The 16,566-nt window shown below is 43.9% G+C and overlaps 4 protein-coding genes and 1 long non-coding RNA gene across 11 annotated transcripts; 1 reads left to right on the plus strand and 4 right to left on the minus strand.

Annotated features, from left to right (window-relative positions):
• Positions 1–510: 510 nt before the first annotated feature.
• Positions 511–4,311, minus strand: LOC103998592 (protein WHAT'S THIS FACTOR 9, mitochondrial). 4 transcript variants are annotated; one of them, XR_010491389.1, is made up of 4 exons: positions 4,179–4,311; positions 2,465–3,907; positions 988–1,010; positions 511–902 (listed from the first exon to the last, which is right to left on the minus strand). XR_010491389.1 is itself a non-coding variant. In XM_065126424.1 (2 exons), the coding sequence occupies exons 1-2, from the start codon at positions 4,295–4,297 to the stop codon at positions 2,548–2,550; spliced, it is 1,479 nt and encodes a 492-aa protein (XP_064982496.1). In that variant the 5' UTR covers positions 4,298–4,311; the 3' UTR covers positions 2,246–2,547. The 4 variants fall into 4 exon arrangements, 1 of the variants encoding a protein (XP_064982496.1); XR_010491390.1 differs by lacking the exon at positions 988–1,010 and having other exon boundaries at positions 2,483–3,907; XR_010491388.1 differs by lacking the exon at positions 988–1,010.
• On the minus strand, positions 4,184–8,198 carry LOC103998591 (histone-lysine N-methyltransferase ATXR4). 3 transcript variants are annotated; one of them, XR_010491391.1, is made up of 9 exons: positions 7,864–8,198; positions 7,651–7,782; positions 7,239–7,294; positions 6,416–6,542; positions 6,214–6,283; positions 5,933–6,112; positions 5,647–5,858; positions 4,736–4,807; positions 4,184–4,615 (listed from the first exon to the last, which is right to left on the minus strand). XR_010491391.1 is itself a non-coding variant. In XM_065126425.1 (8 exons), exons 1-8 carry the CDS (start codon positions 8,134–8,136, stop codon positions 4,497–4,499), a joined length of 1,029 nt encoding a protein of 342 aa, XP_064982497.1. In that variant the 5' UTR covers positions 8,137–8,198; the 3' UTR covers positions 4,184–4,496. The 3 variants fall into 3 exon arrangements, 1 of the variants encoding a protein (XP_064982497.1); XR_010491392.1 differs by having other exon boundaries at positions 4,565–4,615; positions 5,660–5,858; XM_065126425.1 differs by lacking the exon at positions 5,647–5,858.
• A 765-nt stretch (positions 8,199–8,963) lies between these two features.
• Positions 8,964–9,329, minus strand: LOC135622043 (NRR repressor homolog 3-like). Its single transcript, XM_065123674.1, has one exon. It carries the CDS (start codon positions 9,327–9,329, stop codon positions 8,964–8,966), a length of 366 nt encoding a protein of 121 aa, XP_064979746.1.
• A 2,521-nt stretch (positions 9,330–11,850) lies between these two features.
• LOC135621906 (uncharacterized) lies at positions 11,851–12,651 on the minus strand. Of its 2 annotated transcripts, none has more exons than XR_010490955.1 (2): positions 12,139–12,651; positions 11,851–12,026 (listed from the first exon to the last, which is right to left on the minus strand). It is a non-coding gene; the product is annotated as an uncharacterized LOC135621906 (long non-coding RNA). The 2 variants fall into 2 exon arrangements; XR_010490954.1 differs by having other exon boundaries at positions 11,851–12,038.
• Positions 12,652–15,085: 2,434 nt separating this feature from the next.
• Positions 15,086–16,277, plus strand: LOC103998593 (GTP-binding protein SAR1A). The gene is made up of 3 exons (XM_009420096.3): positions 15,086–15,360; positions 15,450–15,581; positions 15,825–16,277. Exons 1-3 carry the CDS (start codon positions 15,232–15,234, stop codon positions 16,143–16,145), a joined length of 582 nt encoding a protein of 193 aa, XP_009418371.2. The 5' UTR covers positions 15,086–15,231; the 3' UTR covers positions 16,146–16,277.
• Positions 16,278–16,566: the final 289 nt, after the last annotated feature.

Consider the following 16,566-nt stretch of genomic DNA (forward strand, 5'->3'; position numbering starts at 1 on the left):
CAATATTTTCACATCAGAAACACCTTAAATATTCCTATACACATGAGTCTGAATCACATCAAGTTGACCAAGATGTCAACGATATTTTCTCTTAACAATTACCAATATTATTATCCACCATAACCAACCTCATTATCTTTACCGTGACCAACATCATTACCAATATAATTATCAACATCATTATAAATAATATTAATATTCTTATTGCTCTTCCCAATATTTTTATCAATATTAATATCATTATCATTGCCAATATCAAGATCATTACTATTATCAATACCATTATCATTACTAAAACAATATCATTACTAGAGCTAATACCATAATCAATATCACTATCATTACAAGTATCATCATCGCCATCTTATAATTATCACTATCATTATCGTTATGAATACCATTATCATGATCATTTCTAATAAAATCACAAATATCATTACCAAAAATATTATACGCAAAAATCAATTATAGATGGCTTTTCTAAACAAATAATCCATAAAAAAAATGCAATATCATAATAAAGAGTTTTATAGAACCATATAACTTCCAACTTTAATTTGTTGCATTGAGGCTTTGTCCCATAGAACAATAAATACTTATGTATGCTGATGGCCTAGCAAATGATGCATGATTAGATAGTTCGCTTTGGTGACTAGCGAGCTAGGGTTACAAAACCTAACAAGAAAAGTGGCTTCATACAACTGCAAAATAAATCATCAGAATGGTTTTCACACTGAAGCTATAAGAAGATCTAAAGATATCAATACGGCAAAAAAGTCAAACTTGAGACGGTCATGAAGAAACACTTTATCCTGTATACTCATAACTTTCATGATTGCCCATTTGTCAAGTTGGGCTCCTGAGGGATACACGTCCTCGGAATCTACTCTGCTCTCGATGCCCTGCCCAATATATGGAAGTGTTTAGGTTGGCAGAACGTTAGGTTCTTCAACTAGAACAATGGCTTCTTTATAGTTACAGCTTTACCTTCCATGCTGATCCAGTCGGGACTAAATCCCATAAGAAAAAAAAAAGAGAAAAAAATGACTGTGTATTAACATTCAAAATGACACAGTGGACAATGAGTTGCCTCAGAAAAAGAAGCAACAGAATGAACAAACGAGATAATAAAAGGCAAGAACATTGTTGAAAGAACTTGAAACAAGGTGAGGAATTATAAATCACTTCTGTAAGGCAGAAACTTGTCTTGCACAATAACTTCAAGTGCATTTCCCACTCAAACTTCAGTGCAACTATTTAATGCATGAGAGCAACGAATATTGCAACAGCCAATAATTTTGAACAAGTTAGATCACAAAAATTGCCCAGAATCAATTAGATGTGTTACCGCATGATATTATAAACTAGAAGTTCGACCTAGACAGAATAACATCAGTGTACTGTCAGATTCTGTCAGGAATGATTAGAAAATGTGAATGGTGCCAATTTATCTTGGTTGTAACTTTCATATCCTGAATGTTGGTCTACACTTAAATGAAATGGAAGCTCGAAGGCTATTAGAAAATGTAGAGTACTGATGTCTAGCAGCCAGTTGTCAATATGTAAATGGTAGGCACACTTTTAGATCAGCATTTAGGCATTCCTTAAAAACTTGCAAGTGAATCATGATGTAAGTAGTCATTTCTCATCGTGTCGGGGTGAAATATATTACAGAACTAATCTATTATTACGGAAGGCATTTTAAAGAAAAAGGCCTCTCCCTCGCGATCAAACTATGTTGTTCCTTTAACAACATTGGATGATGATGAAGAAGAGAGACAAAAGGAGAGTGGCACTAGGGTGGATCAAATTAAGCATAGGGAAAAAAATCACTAAGATGTTAGATCAAATTAAGCATCTTTTAGATAAGTACAACAAATGAGAAAAAATTGCTGGAAGAGAGAATCAGTAATAAAAAACAGGACTAAAATATCATGGCATGACTATTTGAGTTATACTCAGATTTCACTTGGATATTTGTTACTTTGTATGTGCTCAGTGTTATGGGCATGGGTTATGTTTATCTATTTTGTTACTCAACTATATGTATGCTCTGATTGTTACTCAACAATCAGAGCAAAATATTCTATGATCTAAGTTTAACAATTCTAGTAAAAAAAACTTGGTATTACACACTAAACTCATGATGCTTTACCTTGTTATATTCTACCTTTCAAATATCAAACACAAAACTTTACAAGACTAAACCAGCACAAACTACTTTCATGTAAAACCAACCAAAATATGCAGAGTATCAATATTCCACTGTATAAAATATTCATGTCCACTTATTAGAAAGGATCCAACCAGGTGTATGTCTAACTTGCCATAACAAAAATGACTACAAAATAGTAGCAAGATTTTAATGGAAACTAAGAAGAAATAGTGCTTCTATTGTCAACTAGTTTCCATCAAATATCAGCAAATCACCAAGTGAGATTGCAGAATATGTCATGTCCCTTACCTTGATGAGGTTGCTGACCTAAAAACATATATAGTTGTTGTGTCAAGGGGTAAAAGAAACTCCGGTTGATTGTAAACAAAATTTCAGCCATTGTCTGATCCATCTTCATCATCTGAATCATCCAACTCATAGCATTCGTCATCATCATTGTCAGTGGCATCAACATCTTCATCATCAAAACCAACATCGTCACTGTAAACACCATCCTGCTCCTCATTGTCAATGGCAATCTGTTCCTTTTGTTCCTCCCTGCAATTGCCTTCGCCGAATAAGTCATCCTCCTCAAGAACTAGCTTTGTCATGCCCTTGCCCCGATACAGCAACCCTGTTCTCATGACGTAAAAGAACTTGTCTCGAACAAGTGAGAGGGGGTGCGGATCCACCAGCTTACCGCTCTGGTAGCCCTCCCGAAGGACCACCGTGGTGGTCTTGCACTTTAGGGACAGATAGAAGATCCCCGGGTAGCGGGTGAACACGCGAGTGAACCTGTGGGGGAGGCCGAGCTCCTCTCGGAGGCTGCGAATGTAGTTCCGCTTGGTCTTCTTGTGGATCGTGAGGCTGAGGAGCTCGTGCAGGACCCCAACGACGTGCTTCTCCATGAGATCGCTGTCGGGGTCGATACCGGACGCGTCCTCGTAGGGAGATACGTAGGGGAGGTGGTGGAAGTCTTCCATCCAGGCCTTGACCTTCTTCATGGAGCCGTAGCCTCTGGGGAAGCGCATGGGGAAAGCAAGGGGGGCGGCAGAGGATACGGATGGCTTCTTGAAGTCGCGGTAGGAGGGCTGTGCTAGGGCATCTCTGTGGCGGAGCTGGAGGGCGGAGAAGGCGAGGTGATCGGGCCAGGAGGAGAGGGAAAGGATGAAGGCGCCGTCAGTGGGGCGTCGGGAGAGGCGAAAGAGGTCCGAGCGGGTAGCGGCAAGGGCGGAGGGAAAGTCCGGGGGAAGGCCAAGATCGTAGCGGAGTGGAAAGATGGCGGAGAGGGGGAGAGCGCGGGAGCGAGCCATCATCAGGAGGCGAGCAAGGCGGTGGGCGGCGTCCTCCGGGAGGGCGGCTTGGAAAGTTTCGCTTTCGCGGCGGTGGAGGAGGAGGGCAGCGGGGGCGAGAGAGAAAGCCGGGAGGGAAGGGAAACGGGGGTGAGGGAGCTCGCGGAAGAGGGTGGGGTAGCGGCGGAGGAAGCGGAGGACGGGGACAGTGAGGCCGAGGTTTTTCTGGAACCGGGCGAGAGAGCGGGCGGGGAGGAGGCCGGAAGGGGCGGCGGCGATGGCGTCCTTGAGGAGGCAGGCGGCCTTGATGTCGGTGTCGCGGTCGATGATGTGGTCGAAACCACGGTTCTTGACCCACTTGAGCCGAACCTTCACCAGCCACCGCCGCGACCACCACCCCCATTGTCCGCACTGCAGCTGCAGATGATGACGGTGGAGGGCGACGAGGGTTTTACTGCCCCTGCTCAACATCATCGCGATCATCAGCAAGTTGTCTTCGGTTGAGGCTTAAGCAAGCAAAGGCTTAATACTTGCTACTATCTGGGGACATGCACGAATCTTAAAGAAATGGAAGGATTGCGGCTGTTGAGTTCGAGAGCAACACAGAAAGCCTCACCACACCACAGCAGTTACATCTGCTCTTCGCTGAGGAATTTTCGACAAGGAAATAAAACCAGTGCAATTCTGAAGCAAAACGAATCATACAATTCATGGATATCAAGACAATTTACCTTCGTCGAGTATAACCGTGGAAATATTCAGCCAAAACCAACGAGTACAAGTTTACCCTCATCTTCATCACCATGAAGGATGAGAACTGTCCTGTAGCATGAACTTTGAAGCTTGTCATGTGAAAGGAAAACAAAACAGGAACGGAAGAAGTTTATCTACTACATTGACATGGAGAAACCATATCTCATAATGTCTGGTCTCAAGGCCCGCATGACTACACATATATGTTCCTTTTGCACCGAAATTGAGATCTGCTTCCTTGTTGAATCAAGCTATATAACTGTTAATCCCTGCACGGGCGGGGGTTGCCATGCTTCTTAATCACGAGATGAGCATCTAAGACAGCCGCACTGGAAACCGAATCCTTCAGCAAGAATTTTCTGTCGAGCCTCGAATTCCACGCTGGCATCAATATAGCAAATGCGAAGCTCCTCACCTAGTAACAAAAGAAATCGAATCAACTATCAAGAAATAGCTTCCTATTTTTAGATTCACTGAGTTTCCAAGTAGTGGAGTGTTCAAAAAAATATTTAATCTTTAAGATATGGTAATAAACCTGCTTCGATGTTACAAAGGGCCTTCAACTTTGCATTTGCATTCTCTAACCAGATGATATTTGCATTTGGATCTACGAAAATTAACATGTTCAGGTTAGCTTCTTCTGTCAAACATGAAAATGAGAGGCATGTAGAGAAATACATATTGTATAACATACACCCAATAGACACAGAGCATGGACTGCATCACACCATCAAGAATGACGTTATCATCAACAATGACATAATGGCACAAATTGAATCCGTTATTTGGTTTCATTAATCCTACTGAACGCAGCTAAATGTCAGTTGCAACAGATGTACCTTCCATCAAATGCTAAAGAAAATAACAAATTTGATACCTAAGAATATCAGCAATAACTAGTCATTGTTCTGCAAAAGTGTGTCCACTAACAGCAGATTTTTGAGATCCAAATGAAATCTACACAGAGTTGAACCATAAGGATAGATGATTGTTTGCTCTTAAGTCTAAACAGGATATTATCAAGGACATAAAAGAAGTAGAACGATAATGCTTTTGTACGTAAAGTATGCTCCATGGAACTGACAGTTTCCAGCATCGTGTATTCTGATGAGTGAATCAAACAGCATGACAGTCAGCAGCATAGATCTAAAACATCACAGATGAAAAAGAATAAACCAGGTTTTGCCCTGGACAAAGCCACTAGCACTACACTTTAATTCCTTCATCCATTTCTATCTACAAATTTTTAAAAAATAATCAGGTATATTATATAACTAATTAAATTATATTCCTTCATCCATTTCTACCACTACACTTTCTGTTGTATATATTATATATTATATATATAACTTACAAGGTTTTTCTTGTCACTATATTACTGTATTTACTGTTTTTATTTTTTCCTTTTTTTTAGCCAAACCAGAAGAAAATAGCAATGGAGACAACCTCTTTAACATACATGAACAGCATATCATCCTTGGAGGGAAGTTTAAATCCCGTAGCAGATACGGCAGTCTCTAGGGATGGCATAACATATAGACTTTTAGCCACCAGCTGGTACGCCCCGTGTCAATGGAATGGAATTTTTATCCTTAAGATGAACCATTTAAAAATTCCACAACAGAAAGGTATTCACTTTTTGCTTCAGTAAACATTTCCTAAGGAAATTCAAAAGAGGTCCATGAGATAGATGTAAGAAAATCAATAAAGAAAATGGATAATGAGAGCTTACCACAATCATGATTGTAGAATGATGGAAGCATATAAATAGCATTCCCAACAGCAGCATCAGCTGCAATGAAGGCAGCCGCTGATTTAAGCATTTCTTCATAAGTTTTTGCAACCAACTCAATGCGAAAAGCATTTATACGAATCCTTGCAAGCACATTGATGTACCACTCCTTGGTTAAAACTAGTTTATGAAGGAAAAATGTTTCTACTCAATTATCAGCGCATCTATAGATAATCAAGGTAGGCAATAAAAGCAAGTAAGAAGATCAATATTAAGGATACATGTCATTGAGTCATTTTTAAACTGCCCCTTCGTAAAAGTGTCCTTCAACAATTGAAACTCATCCTCCATCTTTCAATGGATAAAGAGAAAAAGAAAAAAGAAGTGAGGCAATAGCATAAATATCTTGTAAGTTGTAGCTACATAAAATGAAAAAGAAATAAGAATGTTGTTTGTGCCGTAGCTGGATAGTGTGATCCCCACCTCCAGAAGTGTCTCGGGATGTAAACTGGCTGGTTGGAGTATGTCAAGGCAATCTACAGATGCTGCTCCTGATAAAATCATACAAGCCAGCCGCTTCACCATCAAAGGATATTTCAATCTCCTCATACTACAGTAAATATAAAGAGAGACAAATAACTCATTTACATAATTGCACATAATTACATTGCACAATCACAGTCTATAAAATATTCTCGACACCAATCTGATATTTTAAAGTGACTCAAGTCAAGATTAGTTAGAAATATGCCCATAAGACATTTCAATGTTGTTTAGCTACACAATATTATTGCAAATCGTTTCTGCTTATGTTAAACTAGTAGACATGCCTATGGCAAACAATTATTGTAGGATGCATGTCCAAAACTTGGAAGGAACAACAAACAAGTGAGAGATCTATGCTAGCCCATCGGCCCATTATGGAAGTGGTGGATGGAGTCATTTTTAGCAAACATTCACAGCAGTACACTTCCCATGTCACATTCCACAAAGAAGCATTATGGTAAATGCAGTAACAAACAAACCAAATGTACATAATTTGTGGTTTGCCTACTCCAATTGAGATACCTCAAGAGCCTCAGAAAAGTAAAACTTATTAGTATTATATTTAAAATGAAAATGTCGCTCCATATGCAAGATAGATGATGTAAAGTCAAGAACAGATTCAAAGACAACAACAAACAAAATGAATATCATTATCATGGATGATTGTTTGATGACTTTATGCAACTAGTGGAGAAAATTTCCTCAAGAACAAATAAGTTTTAGGAAATAATGACCACAAGAATTAAGTTCTCCTGCAAACCTGCAATGGTCATCAAACAAAGTCCAATCTAGTCCCTTCTCGACCTCATAGAAACCCTGAAAGAAAGCGCAATATTCACAAGAGCATATTAGTAGACATGTCGACACTGGTTCAAAACAAAGAAAGTGTAAGAATAAATGGCCAAATAAAGAACTTATTGCAAAACTAGATATTTCAGAAGACGCTTGACGGTTATGGAGAAACCCCAAGGCATAGGAGTAAATGAGTTTTGCTTCTATCCTTAGAAGTTTTTGTTACAAAAAAGTATGTCAAACGTAGTATCATAACACAATACCATAAGGAAAATATAAAACATTTACAGTGTAGGATATATGCGAACAATGCAGCAAAAGCATAGTAGGAGATGTGTAAACCCAATAGAAGCTAAAACGAAAAGAAGACCAGACCAGACCTTAGATTGTTCTCTGCAACTCTCGCTGCAGAAATAGCAAGCGGTAGTCTTCGAGCTCTCGTTCTCTCCCGGTATAGAGGTACCGATCGGAGATGCCTCCTTTTGCAACCGCCTCAGACAGTAATAGCAGACCTAGGTTTTCATATCCGAAATCACAAATCAGAGAAAGAGGGGGATCGGAGGGATTCGGAAATGAGGAGAAAGAGAGAGCACTTTGTCAAGGAGAGACGGCGAGGGGTGGGCGACGAGAGGCTGGGCGGAGTGGATGAGTTCGCCGGCGGCGATTCCTCGGGTAGCGAACACGCCTCGGCCGGCTGACTCGGTGAGCGAGACGCGAATCGGCGGTGGGCCGATGCCCTCTGCCGCCGCCGCGACGGTGGAGAGGGAGGGAGGCTGTGGTGGGGCGACAGAAGTGGTCCGGCGCAATTGGCGAAGCAGTTCCAACGAGGCCCGGCGTCGAGAGAGGGCAGCGCCGGCTGCAAACATCGGTGCCCCGCCGTCGAGTCGGTGCTGTCAGAAGCTTGTTTCCTTTACAGCGGTTGGCTACTAGTAAAGGCCTTCTGGGCCTAACTGGGCCGACTTGAGTTGTACAGCTGATCCTTCCTCGGATCTGGACCGTCTACCATGTGATTGCACGAATCAAGAATGCGGTTGTGTCTGACGCTCGGAGCTTGTACGTGGCCGTCGTGTCGGACCCAGATTGTTATCGGGTACTTTTTATCTCAAGGGCTATACTGGATTCCGGCTTGACCAGGACAATCCGTTACGAGTTGGAATTGGATCCTACAAATTCTTCGGATGATGCCTTCATTTTTTTTTTCTAATATCCTAATGTCTGTCGCTTCCATTTTCTAAAGAAGACACCAAATCTTTTTCTTTTTTTTGTTGAGAAAAGTGTCTATTTTTTTAATATTTTTGTTTCGTACAGTGGAATAAAAATTATGTAAATATTTTTCGGTTTCAGAAACAATACACAGATGAACGGTGAATTTGATATAGTTTTGTCTTAATTTGTGCTGTCCAACCAAGTAAGATCTTAACGGGTCGTATCCCTCAGCTTATTCATCCATATCACATGTATGTTATGTCCTTTCATGGTTGGTATAGGCATCAATGAACAATGAATCATAAATTTAAGGTTCAAAATAAGTATTTTAATTCCCCACGAAAGTCACTCAGAAAACTTTTCCAGTTGTATAGTTCTAAGCAAATGATAATATATACAAGAAATAGAGAAAAAAAGAGTGTCCTTTGGGTATTTTCCCCAATCTACTACTACTACACAATGGAGTACGCATCTTGACCACAGAACATTAGAGAGCAAGACTGAGATCCAAACCGCACTCTTCTTTCCCCGCCTCCTTCTTCCCCTCCTCGTTCATTCTCTTCTCCTCCTTCGGCGGCTCCACCAATGCCGCCGCCGAGCTCTCGGCTTCGTCGCGATGCCGGAAGTCCTCCAACTTGAACGCGGGCTTCCAAAGCGGCGTCGCTGCGTTGGCCAACCTCGTACCTGCGTTGGACTTGAGCATGTCCCTCATTTCTCTGATCCTTCCCACCAAAGCGTAGAACTCCTCCATCTCTTCTTCCTCCTCGTCTTCTTCACGAGTCGGAGACGGCCCTGCGGGTGCAGTTGACGGCTTTGGACATGGCCTTTTCTTCCCTCGTCGCCCAGAGTCCATGGTCTCACGTAAGAACAGGGTGGAAACCTATCAGAACTGAGGCGGAGATGTAACGTGTCTGACGCCGCATGAGAGCTTAAATAGTCGGCGGAAGGCAGAAGGACGTCCGTGTTGAATCCGAGTTCCTCCCATTTAATGATATTTCCGTGTCTTGTTAAAAAGCAAGTCTTTATGGTTTTGTTTCCCAAAGCTTGACGGATCAAAATACAAATATAAATAGACGAAGAAAGAAGGAGCGCCGAAGGGATTAAATCGGATTAGAATGCCACGATGGCATGCAACTTTACGAAAATACCCCTCGATCGCCGATGGTATCCGATAGGGACAGTTCTTTGATAAGAGAGAATCTGGGTGAGTTGAATGTCTTTTTGGGCGCTTACGTAAGCGAATGCGTAGCGCAGACAAAAAGGTGCGGGTTTACATGTTGCAGGAATACCTCCACGTGTATTATGTTATTCTTCCGACTGGGGAAGGAAGACCAAGGCCGGCGGTGGGTTCTCCCTCGTGATTCATCGGTGACGTGAGGCCGGTGAGGTAAGCGCTGTCGCAGCGGGTCGAAGAAGGCGTGACGTCACACAATGACGGCGTCCGTTGCCCGTGGAATGGGCTCGTGTTGATCGCCGTTGTTCCCGGTTTCGACTGTCGACGTGAGAAACCCAAGCACCGGAGGCTGCTTTACGCTCCCATTCTGTGGCTTCCATTGTATTTGCACACAGAAAAATAATATTTTTTGAAATTATTGGACTCGGATAGAATCTAATTCCAATGGATCAGTGAAGAAGTCAGCAACACGAGAAATTCTAAAACAAGATATCATCATCAATTAGGTTCCACTCTGTTTCCCGTGCTTGTTTTGCTTTAAATGGGCCTATTTAGGCCACTTGATATCGGTCCGGACTTGTCGGACTTGGGCTGGAACTGTGTCTATTTGTCGGTACATTTTCCACCACAAAATCCCGCAGTATTATTCCCTTCCTACTTTTCTTCCTCTGCATCGTTTCACAGATGATATACAAAAAATGATAGAGTTGGGTTTTGATTGCCACAGTGGTTGAATGACTAGATTACCTTTGTGATGTGTTCATAAACAGGGTACTTTGAGATGAGCTCAGTAACCCTTTCACGACAAATAGGCAATTCCTTTTCAGTGATTTGGTGGTCGGGGGGGGGGGGGGATGTGGCTGACGCAGAAGAAGCTGATGGTTCTTCCAAGATGTGCTTTGGTCTTGTACTTGTCACACTGTTGATCAAAAGGAAGTTTCTGCCGGTGGTTGTCTTTTTGATTTGTCGAGAAAACATGGTCGGATACAAAGACACAGATTGCGCGGTGAAGTGAGACAGTGCCAGAAAAAGAATACATATCATACGGAACTACTATTCCGATATAGAGAAATCTACACCTTAAAACATCATTCTTTGCTTCACGATGGTGAATGCCTCTCGCATCAAATCTTGAACGGAAGAAACCAAATGGACCATCTTACCCACACCAAAAGCCGTCAAAGAAATTACCAAGAATGGGTCTGCGGCCGAACTCGTCTTCAGCCACATTGAAGTGAATCGCCATCAATGTCAACACGCTTCTTGAGACGTGTGTCCTCATGAACATACCATCATCGGGGTAGAGTCGTAGGCAGCAGTAGTAATGTGGCAGCCCCCGACGCATTATCCTAATGAATGCAACACCAAGTGAAGTAGTGGCGCTGCGTCGCAGAGATTCCCATCCAAGCGACTACCCGACAACCCCCACCTGCCTCCGTCGCCTCCCCGCCCACCGCACGCGCCATGCTCCGCGGACGAGCCCTCCACCGTCCGATCAGGCGATGCGAGTGATGAACGGACGGATTCTGAGTCCGTACGTCGCGGCGCATGCGGGAATCAGGGTGGGTTCGTCGTTCTTCGGAGCCCTGCATTCGCGTCGGAAGATTTACAATAGAAGGACGAAAATGCTTCTATGGTCTCGAGTATTTTGCTGTAGTTCGATAAGATGAACTTTAGGAGGAAGATGATGATCGCAAACGTTGATGCCGAAGAGAAGACCTGGAGAAGGAACGACGACGCTCTCAAGTTGACTCCGACAGCCTCAACCTCAGCAGCAAGAGAGAGAGAGAGAGAGAGAGAGAGATGGCATCCTCGTGGAGATTCATGTGTTCTTGGACCAACAAATCGGAGAAAAGAAGCCTTTTTTTACACGTTTGTTGTCTTTACTGATCAGTGGAATCTCCCACTGCCTCTGTTTGACCCTCCAATCGTCTGTCTTACCTGTGGGTAAGCAGCGCTACTACAGATTTAGATTTCAGATCTCTGTTTGGCTTGGTCTTAACACCCAGAAGCAATAGACTAAATTACTGCAGGACTCTCTGCTCAAGGTGGGTTCATGTAAGCAGGTTCTCTACTCTTTGATTTCGAGGAAGCTTAATCTGCTGTCATTAAAAATGTCTGATGCCATGACAAGCTCATGCTGTTTACAGGAATTCAAGAGCACCAGCAGAATGATTTGAGTGAGGAGAATTCAAACAAATAGGAAAGATAATGTTTTATTTCTTGCCCTTGCTATTTCTGAACATGGAGCCAAGCTCTGTATGCTAAGAATCTCCCTCAATTTCGTTCCTAATCCCAAAGATTTATCAACATATCATTCAGTGTAGGAGATTCTCCCAATACAAAGCCTTTCTCTTCTTCTCTTCACTCCATTACCTATACACCAAACTGATATATAAAATAAGATGTAAAAAAGACAGCTTCGGAGACACCACCCCTTTGTGTTTCTTCCCACAAACCCATGGTAAGCGCAGGTCATTTAAGCTACCTGTTGTGGAGCGGATCCGGGCAGCTCGGCACCCGCCGCTTACTTTCTTCCATACCACCCCTCTCCGCCGTTGCCGGAAGCGGAGGAGGGCCGATAGGGACGGGTCTCCTCCCTATAACTGGCGTCCTCTCTCTTCGGTAAGCATTGGAGTCGGCCGGGAATGTCCGAATTGCCACCTTCCTACAGTCGAAGCACAGCCAGAAGCTCATCAGAAGAATGAGAGACAGCACCACACCTGATCCCGCCCTCCTCCCGGCCATCGACGTCGCCCGGGCTCTTGGCGTCACCCCGCCGGGGCTCTTCCCATCGCCGCCGCTAAACCCCGTCGGAATCCGAGCTCCACCGGATAGAAGACGAGAGAGGTGGGGCGTTGATGGCCGTCTTGGTTTGAAGGGAGTTCCTGCCTGCGTTGTATAAGAGAGCCAGTGCTGGAACAAATGCCCATGATATAACGCTTAATGCCAGGAATGCCACTGGTACGATAGCGTGGATGGCGGGCGTTGTCTTCTTGGTTTTGCGTTCAAAACATGGCCAATTTAGCTTCACTCTCTGTTCTTGTCAGCTTAAGCTGGCACCACTCGAAGGAAATGCTGGCACAAACAGATGCCTAATAAGACCTTGTTCTCATAAATCAAACAGCTGGAAAGGTGTACAAATAAGCTATTGACAGTACGAGTGGAGTATAAATCATTAAATCTTCACTTCTGCCCACCATCAAGCTATCCGCTGCTACCTTCGTCCACCAGAGTATCCATCAAAAGACTGTTGCAACGGGGTGGGGAGGTTCTGAGGCTTGGTCATTCCAGTTGCACAGCAGCATGGATCTCTGGTGCGACAGTACTGCACATACCATATTCACTTGTCCTGTGAACAGATCAACTTAAATTTGAATGTTCTGTAGCTACTTAAAACCATTTACGGATTCTTCACAGTTAGCTGCGCTAGAGGCTACTTAGCTCCACGAGAGCTGGTCAGATGGTTAACAAGGTCAGCAAAAGAAGGATGAGCAAGTCAACTCTGTGCGAGTCAGGGCGGATATGGCCAACTCTGCCAATTGAACCACGATTTGTCATGGTATATATACACTAATCAGTGTCACGGAACTCTTTGAGCTCCTTTTCATCCGCATTCCCAACGACTGTGATGGGTGAAAAGGCCAAGAGGCCTTGGAGAGGAAAAGCCAGTGTTTTGTGCATAAAAAGCGGGTTTTGTCCTCGCAAACCACCGAGCCCGCTTTCCCAGTTGGGGGAGTCATAAAGGGGCGACCGAGAGCTTCCTCCTTGGCTTTTGTTCTCGCCTTGGCTGCTTGCGTTCGTCCACTTCCTCACTGGTTTTGTCTTCGGCATTAATGCACCCACGCGAAACCCATGGCTTTGACATGCAGCAACCCACCTCTCAATTTCTGTGTCATCATCGTCGTCGTAATTTGGAGTTAAGGAATGGCAATGTCTCTACAATAATAATCCACCCGTTTCCAGCTATGCCGATGAGTGAGTGCCAATGAATGAGCCAACCACCACAGTATCCGCTGCTCGACAGCGCCATCATCTGTGCGTCGATATGGGCAGGAATGATTTTGAATACTGAGATACGGCTTCGAACAATACAATCTAGTGCTTCGCACGTCAAGAACAGCGAGGTGAGAAGTGACTAACAGAGACCGAATCAATCAATGCGGCGTCTGCTCTACATAAAGAGCTTGGCACACGGACGCGCTCCACCGGCGACAGCGGTCGGACCGGGATTGAACGCGACGGGCATGGGCAGAGTCCCTGGGCAGGCACGGCAGGCCCTGCGCAGGCCAGGGGTCGGGTCCGATCCGAGCCTCTTAACTCAGATATTGGAATGTCGGGCTCGATGCATCGGTAAATAGCATCAGATTCTGTCTTGGGCGCAGGTCGAGGAGAGACAGATCCTGGTTGCACCAGATTTATGGGAACGGGCCCCACTGAACTGGTGCTCGCAGCTTTAGCTATACCATGAATGCGTCAACCACCCGTGGAGCGTGGTGGGGGTGGGGTTAGGTGGATAGACCTTAAATGAGCCATGCAGGTTGGTTGCAGCTGGCACTGGAGTCATAAACTTGTGGTTAGCCAGTGGTGCATTATAACACAGGATGAAGGCCTCTATTTGAGGTGTCTCGGGCTGCATTGCCCCTAATTCGTTGCTAAATTGACTTAGCATTTACACACTTCGACTCCGCCTGATCCAATCAATTCACCACTATACATGCCCACGTGAAATTTCAGTTAGATGATCACACGTCTCTTCGTATATATATATATATATTATAATTGATAGTAAAAATAAAAAAATAATTATCTATTATATATTATATAGAAATCGTACGAACCTTCTATCAACGGCACTGCGTTCGTTTGAAAAGGACCGCTTTGACTTGGGAGCTTAGTTTCGAGTTCGAAACTTTGCAGGGATTCAGTTCTCTATTTTATACCCATGCTTGCAATTTTTATATCCAAGTCTACCCAGTCACGTTGCTCCACGCTCGTAGACCAATGATGATTTGCCACATCCTCAAAACTTAGCGTGGAAGAGGCGGTGGGTTTTTATGCCTTTGATTTAAAGGATCTAAAAAATAAAACCAAACTCAGATGATAATTATTAGAACTTTTAAATGAATTAAACCCATTTTACAAAGTGAACCGTAGAAAACCGAACCGAGAATAACCAGACCGAGGGCACGAGATTGATTTGGTTTAGCGAATGGACCGGGTCTGTCTACACCCTGGTCACCTCTCGTTTCATAGAGATCATCATCTTGCCGGTCCTATCCTGCGGATCCACGCTGTTCGACCAATTACCACCTTCCACATCGACAAATGACAGACATTCTTTTACAATAACACCAAACCTCGCAATGGTCATATAAAATAATGTTACGTGTCCCAGTATCTAAAGAACCTATAAAACTGTACATTGCGTCGGCCTCTCAAGTTCCACCAACGTTGACGAACACTAGGAAGACGAACCCAACCCAAGTATTCCCTTCGACGAGCCCAACTGGGGGGGATACGACCGCCCTTGTCGTCTCGTCTCGTCGCCGCCTTTGTTTTCTTTCTCGTCGAGGAGGAGATGTTCCTGGTGGACTGGCTGTATGGGATCCTCTGGATGCTTGGACTGGGGGCCAAGGAGGCCAAGATCCTGTTCTTGGGCCTCGACAACGCCGGGAAGACCACCCTGCTCCACATGCTCAAAGATGAGGTGCCTAACCCAGCTTCTTTGTTGCTTCTCTCTTTATTGTTCATGCTCTGTTCTTATTCTTTTGGGATGGTGGTGGTGGTAACGAGCAGAGGTTGGGGCAGCACCAGCCAACGCAGCACCCTACGTCGGAGGAGCTGATGATTGGGAAGATCAGGTTCACTGCCTTCGACTTAGGTGGTCACCGGATGGCTCGCAGGCTGTGGAAGGACTACTACACAAAGGTACCTCGCATGGTACTTCGGATGTATTGACGTTATGCTCTTCTGTGGCAATATTCATGACGCTTAAGATTGTTGGAATATATACATGAAATCGAGTTGTTCTCATTATTTTCTGCAAGCAACACTTCATCAGATATGCATATGGTAGCCGAGCAATTTCACAAACAGATTCTGTGCTCCAGATTTTGAACCTCTACATTGCTCTCGTCGCTCGATGGTTGTAACGATGGTTGAATCCTGCAGATGGATGCGGTTGTCTACATCGTTGACGCAGCCGACAGGGACCGGTTCTTGGAGTCCAAGAAGGAGCTGGATCCGCTGCTTTCCGACGAGGCTCTCGTTAACGTTCCCTTCCTGGTGCTCGGGAACAAGATCGACATTCCCTTCGCGGCTTCCGAGGACGAGCTCCGTTACCATCTAGGCCTCGCGGGCTGCACCACTGGCAAGGGCAGGGTGAGCTACACCGGCAGCAGCATTCGCCCTGTCGAGCTCTTCATGTGCAGCGTAGTTCGCAAGATGGGGTACGCTGATGGCTTCAGGTGGCTGTCGCAGTACATCAAGTAGTAGAGGTTTCGGCTGTCGCAGTTGTTCGTTACTTGTACAGTGTGTTTCGGTGTGCTCTTCATGCTGCATCTTTTTGTGTCATGTAAAATACTCTGATAAACTTGAAGCTGTTAGGAAAACAATGATGTGTAAGATGAAGTGTGAAAAGAAGATTAAGAACTAAAATAATGGATTATTGAATTTCATTCAAAATTTATCTATTTAAACTTTCGAATGAGTAATTTTAATTAAAACTATGACCCACAACAAATGTCAATTATAATTTAAAATTCTATGAAGGTTAACTACTTGTTCTTAATATCTAAGTAAAGTTGAGTTCACATAATCAAATAGCAGCGACCAACTTGGCTGAGGGTGGTATTACCAATGCACGAAGATGATTAGTTTAATCGATAAAGATTTTGATTATTAATGATAAAAT

This window comes from Musa acuminata, chromosome BXJ2-9 (genome assembly GCF_036884655.1).
Source record: "Musa acuminata AAA Group cultivar baxijiao chromosome BXJ2-9, Cavendish_Baxijiao_AAA, whole genome shotgun sequence".
Classification (NCBI taxonomy): Eukaryota; Viridiplantae; Streptophyta; class Magnoliopsida; order Zingiberales; family Musaceae; genus Musa; species Musa acuminata.

Bases quoted from the DNA above. Each gene is read 5' to 3' on its own strand.
- LOC135622043 (XM_065123674.1), bottom strand. From the start codon at position 9,329: ATGGACTCTGGGCGACGAGGGAAGAAAAGGCCATGTCCAAAGCCGTCA.
- LOC103998591 (XM_065126425.1), bottom strand. From the start codon at position 8,136: ATGTTTGCAGCCGGCGCTGCCCTCTCTCGACGCCGGGCCTCGTTGGAA. The intron at 7,295-7,650 runs GTCTGGTCTGGT...GCTTTCTTTCAG, and splicing joins GTTGCAGAGAACAATCTAAG to GGTTTCTATGAGGTCGAGAA. The intron at 6,284-6,415 runs GTGGGGATCACA...ATCCATTGAAAG, and splicing joins ATCCCGAGACACTTCTGGAG to ATGGAGGATGAGTTTCAATT.
- LOC103998593 (XM_009420096.3), top strand. From the start codon at position 15,232: ATGTTCCTGGTGGACTGGCTGTATGGGATCCTCTGGATGCTTGGACTG. The intron at 15,361-15,449 runs GTGCCTAACCCA...GGTAACGAGCAG, and splicing joins TCCACATGCTCAAAGATGAG to AGGTTGGGGCAGCACCAGCC. The intron at 15,582-15,824 runs GTACCTCGCATG...TGAATCCTGCAG, and splicing joins GGAAGGACTACTACACAAAG to ATGGATGCGGTTGTCTACAT.
- LOC103998592 (XM_065126424.1), bottom strand. From the start codon at position 4,297: ATGACAAGCTTCAAAGTTCATGCTACAGGACAGTTCTCATCCTTCATG. The intron at 3,908-4,178 runs GTAAATTGTCTT...GATGTTGAGCAG, and splicing joins CACGGTTATACTCGACGAAG to GGGCAGTAAAACCCTCGTCG.